This window comes from Eurypyga helias, unplaced genomic scaffold (genome assembly GCF_000690775.1).
Source record: "Eurypyga helias isolate BGI_N326 unplaced genomic scaffold, ASM69077v1 scaffold4960, whole genome shotgun sequence".
Taxonomy (NCBI): domain Eukaryota; kingdom Metazoa; phylum Chordata; class Aves; order Eurypygiformes; family Eurypygidae; genus Eurypyga; species Eurypyga helias.
Genome location: NW_010225008.1, coordinates 1,458 through 11,814, shown reverse-complemented (window position 1 = coordinate 11,814; position 10,357 = coordinate 1,458). Strand labels below are relative to the sequence as shown.

Here is a 10,357-nt window from a genome sequence, read left to right as displayed (position 1 = left end):
GAAGCTGTTCTAGACAGATTCAGTTTGCTGGGACAGGGAAAGACCATTAAAAGAAAACACATAGGCTGAGGTCACAGTCAGGGAAGTTCAGCTCACCAGATGCTCTTGTACCTTAACGAATGGCTAGCCGCAAGTAAGACAGCACAACAGTCAGCATGGAGTAAGGGTTGGAATCCAAGTCTCTTCCCTCCTCCTCCTTTGTGCTCTATCTTTTCTGGAAACGTTACTTAACACCCTTTTAGGCTGATAGGGAACTCAGCCTAGATCCATTTTTATTCCAATATCATGAAAATGGCAATGCTGTTGCTAAAAAGAATAAATTCTGGCCTCATCCTTTGGACCAATGCTTTGGTTACTTCTCAAGGAGAAGTTTTTAGTTTCAGATCTCAGCTGGACTGAAATGTCTCCTGTAAGCTTGGACGGGGCCTCAAAGTACAGCATTTAAGACAGACTTCTGTGCTTAGCATTCCACTTTCGTGTAGAAGTACTGCAGAAGTCAGGGTTTCTCCACCTGCAGTCCATGCATCAAAGGAAGTCTAAAAGATATAACATGGGCCACAAAAGAATTTAAAGAATACATTAAAAAAAAAAATCTATAAATGTATTACCACCCATGCAAACCACGAGTCAAAATGAAGGAAGATATAAACCATAAATGAGCATTAAAAACAGAACCCATTTGGGGGAGTTTGATTCTTGTGGGAACACTGCAGAGAATGCTTTGTTTCTTTTTCAGAAAGGGAGGCAACACTTTGATTGTCTCAGCAGCTGCTGGCTCAGCCTCCTAACGGCTCTGGACCTTTTTCTGAGCAACCAAGTCTTTGCGTGCTTTGTCTGGAAGCCAAGGCGCCTAGCACGGAACTCTAGACTTCATTCCCAGGGGCCAGCCAGGGACGTTTGTGGGGTTTGAATCCTTTACCTTTTCTCCACGAGCACTGCGACAGGCAGAATTCAGTCATCTGCAAACGAGTTCGAGAGTTCCCCTGGCTCCGTTCAGCAGCGTGCAGAAACAATAACGTAACTTCTAGTAAGTAAGGTCCTGTTCTGCACCGTGGCAGAAATAACCTGCCCTCGTGTCACCGCAGAGCACAGCAGCCCGGGTGTCAGGCTGACACCCGCTGCGATGCGTCCAGTTCTAGAGCTAGGCTGGGTGAGGACGCAAGGGATAAGCCTCCACGATGTAAGCGAAAGGTGAATCCCTTTGGCTGGAAGAAAGAAACACGCCGCGAAGTTGCACAGTTGTTGTTCACAACACAATTGCTGTTGCACAATCAGCACACCGAGGGAGCATTATCACATGCCACGGCTTAATCTAACGCCCACACGGACAGGCTGACTGCAGTACGTGACCTCTCGTTTGAGTTCCTCCTGGTACCTGGTAACAGGGCAGCAACACAGAGGAGCCCTGAGAAGGACCTGGGGAATCTACACACTAGCAAGCCTCAAGTCTGCAACTAGCCAGTTAGCAGAAGCTACAAGGACGAACAGGATTGGTGGACAGATTATTACGGCTTACTCCTTAAAATCCACATGATTGGAAGTCATGCTTCACAAATGGATGTAAGTTTTTAAAACAACTCAGCAAACACACTCAGGAAGCTGAGTTGATAAAACCTAACAAATTTCCAAAAGTCTCCTAAAGAGGCCACACAAGCATGAGACAAGAGGGAAGGTCCCTTGTTTGGATAAAAAATGATTAAGACAGAAACAAGGTTGTGGGAGGTTCCTCTGAGATTCCCACACGGAGATCTGTGCCGGTACCAGTGCTGATCAGTACAGTCAAAACCGGAAAAGCCGGTGAATGCTACGATACTTAAGTCCTTCAAGGTAGCAAATGGATGGCTGAAAACCTGCAGGATGACTTTCTGATAGCAAAGAACTAGAACAATTAACATGAGAGGTGAAATGGTGCGTAGAGGGGTCAAACAGAACAGAGCATCACAACGTCAGTAAATAAAACAATGGGCTCCAAGCAGCCTACTCCCCAGCAGGAAGAACTTGGGATTACGGCAGGAAATTGCCTGCAAATGCTGACTTAGTGCACAGCAGCAAAGAGCCAGCAAAATCCTAGGAATTGTTATTAGGAGAAGACAAAACAGGAAGCTTCTTCATGCCACTGTAGTAAATCCTTGGTGCATCTAAATATAGTATACTGCCTGTGGTTCTGGTTCCCAGACGGCAAAGGGATATAGCCGTAGCGGCGAGAGTCGGGAGAGACTGCACAGATGAGAAAAGTGCCTCTGTACAGAGAAAAGCAAACAGACCACGACTCCGCCGGCTGCAAAGACAGAGGCACTAAATGCCTACAAAATCATGAGAAGCAAGAGAAGTGAACCAGGGAATGGTTATCCACCATTTCTTACAGTACAGGAGTAAATGTCACGGAATGGAAGTAGCGAACGCCAGGTACAAAACCAGCAAGTAGAAATGGTTCTTTACACCTCCGTAAGCAAGCGACGGCATTCTTCCCAGCACAAAGCTGGTAATGTTAAAATCATCAGTTCAAGAGTGGTTCGAATAATTCAGGCAAGAAACGTTTATTAAGGGCATTAAAGACAGTTTCTGTCTCAAAGGACTGTCCTGAGCCTCAGCTTCTTGTATGCTTCTGATTACTATGTGCTTGTCCTCAGCTCATGCTTCTCCTTAGCCACCTTTTGCAGACCATCTTTTGTGACACCAGCCCAGCCAGGCATCTGTTTTTACCTAGTGTTCCCATTCCAACATGCTTATATCATGCCCTAACAGCCACAGACCAATAAGCAGAAAGTTCATTACCAGGTGAAGCCCACACTGCGTAGCAGAAGGTAGTCACGGGTCTCATGCTGCAGTGCCTTCCACAGAGCACGTGGTCAAGGAGCTGTTCTTTTCACTTCAAAAGGATAGCTGATTTTTAAAACATCATTTCTGACCATCTTTCTCTTTAGGAGCCTTTGAAAGAATATGCCGCTACATCGCCAAAAAATGCAACGCAGTGGTTGTGTCTGTTGGGTAAGTGTGACTTTTCTGTAAAAGTATTTAGGGTAACGCAGTTCACAGTTGAAGGAATTCTGCAAAACGTGCCAAAAATATTTACCGTTTTGCACTGCGCTCCCTAATTTTTGCTTTAGCCTTTCATTTAATTTAGAAATGTTCTTATAAGCAAAGTATTGTAAAATATCTGTAACACCATTAGCTTGACTTTCCAAGCTGCACTAGGTAAAACCAAATCTGTAATATTTAGAAGAAAAGGCCTAAATGACTATCACACCAGTCAGTCACGGACAATTAAAATGGAATTTTCATCACTGCTTTGACAATAACCCCGATGCCTTTGACATTTCAGTTACCGTTTGGCTCCTGAACACCCGTACCCAGGGCAATATTCTGATTGTCTCAATGCCACCTTATACTTCATGAGGCATTTAGAAGAGTATCACGTGGATCCCGCTCTCATCATCATTAGCGGTGACAGCTGTGGAGCTAATTTCGCTACAGTAATTTGCCAAATACTGCTGAATAAAAGAGATCTCCCAAAAGTACGTGCTCAGGTCTTACTTTATCCAGGACTACAGGGGCTAGATTTTCATCTGCCTTCCTACCAGCAGAACGCTTCAGTCCCCATGTTGTTTCGGAAGCTGGTAATCTACTTCTGTTTTCGTTATCTTAATAAAGAACCATCAGTTTTGGAAGATGTCCTACAAAATCGCCACGTTCCTGAGAGTATGAAGCGGAAGTACAAAAAATGGATAAGCGCTGACATTATTCCTGATGAATTTAAGGTTAGAGGCTACGTACCACAGAAATCCACTTCATATAAACCTGAAGTCCATGAAGCAGTCAAAGAAATTTTGGCATTAACGTTTTCCCCTCTTTTAGCTGAAGACTCTGTTATTTGCCAGCTCCCTGAATCCTACATTGTGACCTGTGAGTTTGATGTGCTCCGGGATGATGGGCTGTTATACAAGAAGCGATTAGAGGACAATGGCATTCAAGTCACCTGGTATCATTCTGAGAGTGGTTTCCATGGAATTTTAGCCTTTTTTGGCTATGGGTTTTTTTCCTTTTTATCTGGAAAAAAGATAATGGATAGTACTGTGAATTATATAAACAGTTTGTAAGAGTATTTTTCAGAACAGAGATGCAAGTCTTACATTATCCCTGGCGACCTTATACTTGGCAGAGAATGTAAGCACTTGGATTTTGACTGCACTTACTTTCTAATTTCTCCTTCTGCAGTGACTCCCAAACAAATGTTAAGATTATTGGAAGCACCACTGTTGTGGAAAACGTTATTAAAAAACCCCACCAATATGATTGAGATGCAAAAGCGAGGCACCTGGCACATATCGCCTCACTTCACCTCCAGCAATTCTGGTGTCTTTGCGTGGCTGGCACACGCTCAAGGCAAGCAACAAGAACACCCCTTCCTGAAGATTCTGCGACTGCCCAGAAATGCTGAGGACAACAAGCAGGGCCTGCTGTGAGAGACAGGAGGTGTGGAGGGTATCGGATGGAGAGCCCAGCGACTCCGGTTCTGTGAAGTCTGATGTCAGGCGGTGGAACTGCAGATCTGCATTTTGATTTCTAGGGTTAGTTTGCAGAGAGACTACACGTTTCTTGAAAAAGTGTAGTCAAAAGAAAGGCTTCTGTCTGGAGCTGAAGTTCTGAACTGGAACTAGCATGGCTTTGATTTGGTTGGGAGTCTGACAAATGTTTTGGTTTGGAACTTGATTCTTAAACTGGAATCCCCAAATCTTAATGAGCGTGTACATGTTAAGGAAGTGCAGAGGTGAGACTTCTTTTCCTTTTGATCTGTTCTTCTTTCAAGATTATCCTAATGCCCAAGACTACCTGTTAGGCTGTGTTTGTTGGAAAGCTCAGAACATCACACATGTAAGAAGGCAGAGAAGCACAACATTGTATTATCTTATCACTGTAATGCTGTGGCAATTTTGTGATGCTTTCAACAAAAAAATAAAAACTAACACTTCAAACCTTTCTGTTACAAGAGCAAGTTACATTTGCTAAACAGATACCGGCTGATAAACCTAAATGAACACCTCGGGGTGAAAGGAACAAGGCAGAGGGTGACCACAGTCTCGCTAATCCTACCTAGCCAAACCTGTGCTGCACACAGTAACTGATTTATCAGATGACTGGACTACCCAAGACTATTGTATATGACCACGTAACCATGGAAACGTAACCCAAACTGAACGCCCAGAAACACCACTGGGTGGGCTACTTTGGGCTTTTTAAGCTAGAGTTTTGTTGGTTTTAAACAAAATATTTCCTTCTACTTCAGACTATTTTACAATGACCAGCTGCCCTATTAAAAACACCCAACTGCCCATGGGAAAATATTAAGAAATTTCATGTTTTATAAAGTTTTCTAACTAAAATGACATAGTGCTTTCCCCTCAGCACTTGCAGTTTAACTAAAAAAAAAAAAAAATTGTAACATGGCTGCTACTTGAAGTCAGATTTTTATGTCTCGTGTCTTTCATTTCCCTGGGAATTTGGCGTTTCAACTACGTTTTGACATCCTAGCTGTCTGCAGACCCAGACTCACAATTAACTCTTCAAGCACCATGTAAACTCCAGCATCTCTACATTAGCACAATCCCACCCTACAGCACAAAACAGATGAAGCAGTATGATTCGAAACTCTCTAATTGCTCATTATCTTAAGCCATTTTATGCTCTACCTGCTGCACACTGAGCGTTACGGAAGTTTACCTGGTACAAGGGAACCTGTTCACAAATCTAAACTCAGCCTCCCATGTTGTTTTTTAACCAGACTCTTCCTTTCGAAGCAAGCACAGACATTAAATAGACGGAGGCAATGACAACATTTCATAGGTGCACCTTTCCCAAAAACCACGGGTGACAATCCATTTGGCCCTTCAGAGTGACAGGCATCAGATGCAGGCTCCTACCGCTGCGTAACCCCGGAGAAACTCTCCTTCCGAGCAGTGATTGCAGTGTCACAGCCTCGAAGCACACCAATGCCCCGGTCCATTTTCCACCCCCAGTTAGTTTACTATGAACACAGTTTACTCATTACCCTCATCTCCCAGCTAAGGCCCGGTTCATTCCAAAATGATGCTGGCACAGACCTTTTAAGGACGTCAGGACTTTGACCAACTTATCTTCTGTGAAATCAAGGCAGCGGAGGGGCAGAAAGTGGGAGAGGGAAAGATACCTGCTAATGTATTTGTAAAAGGGAGGAGAAAGGTTTTTACCAGAGCAACCTTACGCCGCACAAAGAATCAGGAAGTTAACAAGCTAAAGATATCTGGGAAAGTCAAATCAAAGACATTTCGGATCACCTCGCTGCTCAGGGAAATGGCAGCTGTATACACACTGCTGGTGTTACTCCTGGCAGTTTTTGTTGCTGGATTTATTCTGCTGGTCATGGGGGCAATTCATTTTGACTTCTCCAACTCGGAAATTCCTCCTGGAGTGAACCAGCCTGTGAAGCTCCGAATCATGCACGTAATTTTAATCAGCAGAGCCGTGGTGGTAAGTTAACCTGGTGTGATTTCTGGGGGAAGAACAGTGAACCTGTAGATTTTAAACTTAATGAATGCTGGGACCCTGCCTGGAATTAATTTTCAGAGGGGAGAGCAGGGCATTGCTATCACGCTGCACGCTGTATTCAGCAGCTCGGGTTTGCTGAAGAAGCCCTGAACGCCTTTTTTTTGCAGTCCTGCCTGGCTCTTGCAGCGGGGCGTTTGGAATTCTGACCGCGCTTCTGCAATGAACTGTGCTACCGATAACTGGATTAAGAGGGCTTATCCATGCTGGATCATTTATATTTCCATTCTAGGCTCAGAATATATCAGACGTCTTTGGGCCAGGCTTTCAAGCTCTCCCTGGACTCAGGGATGCGGAGTTATGTATTTATTTTGAAGATAAAAATTAGAAACTGAACATTCCGGAATGGGTTTTGGGAAGGGGGAGTTTTCAGTATACACGTGACAAAATTAGGTAACATTGCCCAGGAGGAGCTGAAGGAATTCAGCTGTAAAAGGGTGGGAAGGTGTCCAGCCCACAAGAGTTAAAGCTCTGACCGGCACTCAGCTTCTGGGGATCTCTGCTGACAAAGGATCTCACCGAATCCCGAGTATCGCTGTGTAATGACAGATGTGGACGTGCCGTGGTGCGGGAAGGTGTTAGAAATACAGGACACAGAAGTTGTGCACATATTGAATAAATTACCTAAACACCTCCAAGGGAGACAAACTATTGAAAATGGGGGGAAAAAAAAAATCTCTGTCAGAAATCTTCTAGAGTATAATGGATCACAGTAAAGAATTTTCTGTATACATGCTCATGCTCTGGCTGCACAGAAGCTGTAATAGATGGAGATTACTTCCCTGCAGCAGCTGGGAAAGCCAGCTCTCTTTTATCACCTATACACTGCCCATTGGTACCATAAACCAGAACCGTACGCTGCAATGTAAACAACGCCGGACAAAAGAACCCGAACAAGGTGAATGTGAAGGAGAGAACACTCTTTGTATTTGTTCTATTTCTGCTTGGAAAATGGCAAATACAAAAGAGTAAATCACTTTATCATCATACAGAGACACGAAGACTAGTGTCTAATGAATGTTGCAAAGTGTATTCGCCTCTTCAGCCTCAAAATCAGGCACAGTGATAAACAGCTGGAGGCACTGAAGATAAGGTCTGTCGTAGGTAAATACCTCGGGAGCTGTAACACCGTGCTGACGATCCGTACAAATGTGGCAGCCTAAGGAGCAACGGCGATATAAAGAGCTTGATCCAAATCGTCGTAAGGACCGAAGTACCGGTTTGGCATGACTAAACGACATATTGCGAAACAGAGGTTATGACACATTTTTTTTGGTCTTTGCAAAGTTACGCTGGACTATTCTCTCTGCCTTTAAACAGGGAAAGATTCTGGAGAACATTGGCATCTGCAGTCAGGTCAGCTTCGTCCGGTACCTGCAAGGTAGAAAGACCCTAGGCGCGGACCCGAAGCTCTTCATCAAGGACCTGTGCTTTGAGCAAGTGCCTGTAAGGGTTTACCAGCCTAAGGCTCCAGCTGCCAGCCAAAGGAGGGGAGTTGTGTTTTTCCACGGAGGAGGATGGATGTTTGGAAGTCTTGGTAAGACAGAAAAAATTACTGTAATTTAGTTAAATCTATGTCATAAAAGGTAGCATCTGTAGCAGTTACAAAGTTCAAGCATAACCACAGATGCGCTCTCCTAAGCCCTGCTGTCAGAAGAAAGCATCTGCTGTGCAACAGGTGCGTCCTCCTTAACAACAAGAACAATGAGATATGAGGGGAAAAAATACAGCCAGCAAATACTGAAACAGGAGGATGAGGGGGTACAAGAGATCTGAGGAGCTGTGCAGGAAGGGACAGAGAAGGGAGTGTTTTCTTCTTGCAATTCTTTGGCTTACGCAACAGACAACATCGGTCTGGAAACAAACCAAAGCCAAACCCCACCAAATATCTTTCTTTCAGAGACCCATGAAAAGCTGTGCCGCTTCATTGCCAGAGAAAGCCAGTCAGTGGTTGTCTCTGTTGGGTGAGTCTTCTCTCCTGCTGTTATTTCCCTTAAAAACATCACCTTACAGCTTCCCTGACCACAGTAACAACTACCCTCAGTTTCTGTGCGACCCGTCAACCAGTGTTTTCAAATTCTAAACTCAAAATTGTTAGTACACAGACAGTAAACCATATATTCTACTTAGTCCTTATGCAAGGCAACTCTGCTTGGTGCTTAGAGAAGCACCACGGGACGTCATGATGAGGATTATGAGGATACAGCTGCACTGTAACAAAGACATAAACAGGAGCATTGCCATATGCATCTGTCACGTGGAAAGCCAAAGCATAAACCGATTAAACGACTGTCAGTAAAACCTAGACAGGGTTGGCAGCTGGGCACTCCCGTGTTGGTAAACACCTGAGAAACATCCTAAACAGACAATATCCTAACCAGTTCATCTGCACCACCTGGTCCAACAAGGCGCAGTTTATTCCTGACAGCCTGTGGAGAAAGGGAAAATTCTGGGGTAATCAGGGTATTGCTGGTTGCAGGAACCAATATTTTCAGCAATACATTTAAAACTGGTATTTCCCTCTCCGACTTTTGTTGTCTCCTGTTGTGTCCTAGGTATCGTTTGGCTCCTGAACACAAATACCCTGCGGCCTATGAAGACTGTCTTAACGCCACCATACACTTCATGAAGAACACAGAGCACTATGGGGTGGATCCTGCCCGTCTAATTGTCTGCGGGGCCAGCGCTGGGGGCAATCTAGCAGCTGCTGTCAGCCAGACCCTGGCAGGTAGATCAGACCTCCCCAAACTGCGTGCTCAGGTCTTGATCCAGTCTCTGTGCTTAAATTTCCCATCCTATCAGCAGAATCGAGGAGTCCCTCTCTTATTCCGAGAACGTGCCGCCTTCTATGTGTTACAGTACCTGAATGGGGATGCATGCAAACTGGAAGAGGTCTTGGAGGGTTCTCATATTCCTATAGATCTTAAATTAAATTATAGGAAGTGGGTGAGTCCAGATAACATCCCCGAAAAATTTAAGGTCAGAGGCTACAAACCCCATGTGCTACTTGACTGTACAACTGAAGCGTATGAGAGGGTGAAAAGGTTCTGTGAGCCCAACCTGTGCCCGCTGTTGGCCGAAGATGCTGTTGTGCAGCAGGTGCCCGAGTCTTTCATCCTGACCTGTGAGTACGATGTGCTGAGGGACTCTACAAGAAGCGGCTGTAGGACAACGGTGTTCGAGTGACCTGGTACCACCTCGAGGATGGATTCCATGGAATCCTAAATTCATTTAGTAGTGACTGGTTGTCATTTCCATCTGGGAAAAGGGGTCTGGACAGTATCGTGAACTTCCTAAAAAGCTTATAGAAAGAATTTTCTTTACAACTGCCTGTTTTCTGTGGTCTTTTATGCTTCTAAATTCCATGTAAGAGGTTTAGGTAGGACTGTCTGTCAATGAGCAAATATGCCAGTGTGACCACTGGAAAAAGATACTCCAAGAATGCTATGAAAGTTTCCTTTCGTGCTGTTTGAAGTCTCCCATGTGCACTCTGCCTATTTTAATGATCTTTTTGGATAAGGCACTCGCTACTCTCAGTAAATATTAAAGATGCAGTAAGATCTTAAATCAACATTTGGTCTGACCTATTTTATTCAATCATGATCTACGGTTTCATTCTTCCTGGAAGGGTAAGGGTGTTTTGGCACAGGAGAAAGACACATATGTTGCCACGCTGTAAGGCAGTCCCTGTGCTATATGCTACACGCAGCATCCGCCTCCCAGATTCCCAGCCCCCAACACGCAGAAAATTCCTCTGGGCTGGGTAACGGCTAATTTA

General features: G+C 44.5%; 2 protein-coding genes across 2 annotated transcripts in view; both read left to right on the top strand.

The window, feature by feature from the left end:
* The window catches only part of LOC104506643 (arylacetamide deacetylase-like 4), a 6,613-nt gene extending 2,516 nt beyond the window's left edge, over positions 1–4,097 (top strand). The window contains exons 3-4 of the mRNA XM_010147661.1: positions 2,925–2,988; positions 3,323–4,097. Of these exons, the coding sequence (XP_010145963.1) occupies positions 2,925–2,988; positions 3,323–4,097 (839 nt within the window). The remainder of the gene's footprint in view (positions 1–2,924; positions 2,989–3,322) is intronic.
* A 2,230-nt stretch (positions 4,098–6,327) lies between these two features.
* LOC104506636 (arylacetamide deacetylase-like 4) lies at positions 6,328–9,887 on the top strand. The gene is given in 5 exon segments (XM_010147649.1): positions 6,328–6,504; positions 7,900–8,116; positions 8,480–8,543; positions 9,135–9,724; positions 9,727–9,887. Coding segments are annotated over 5 exon segments (1,209 nt in total).
* Positions 9,888–10,357: the final 470 nt, after the last annotated feature.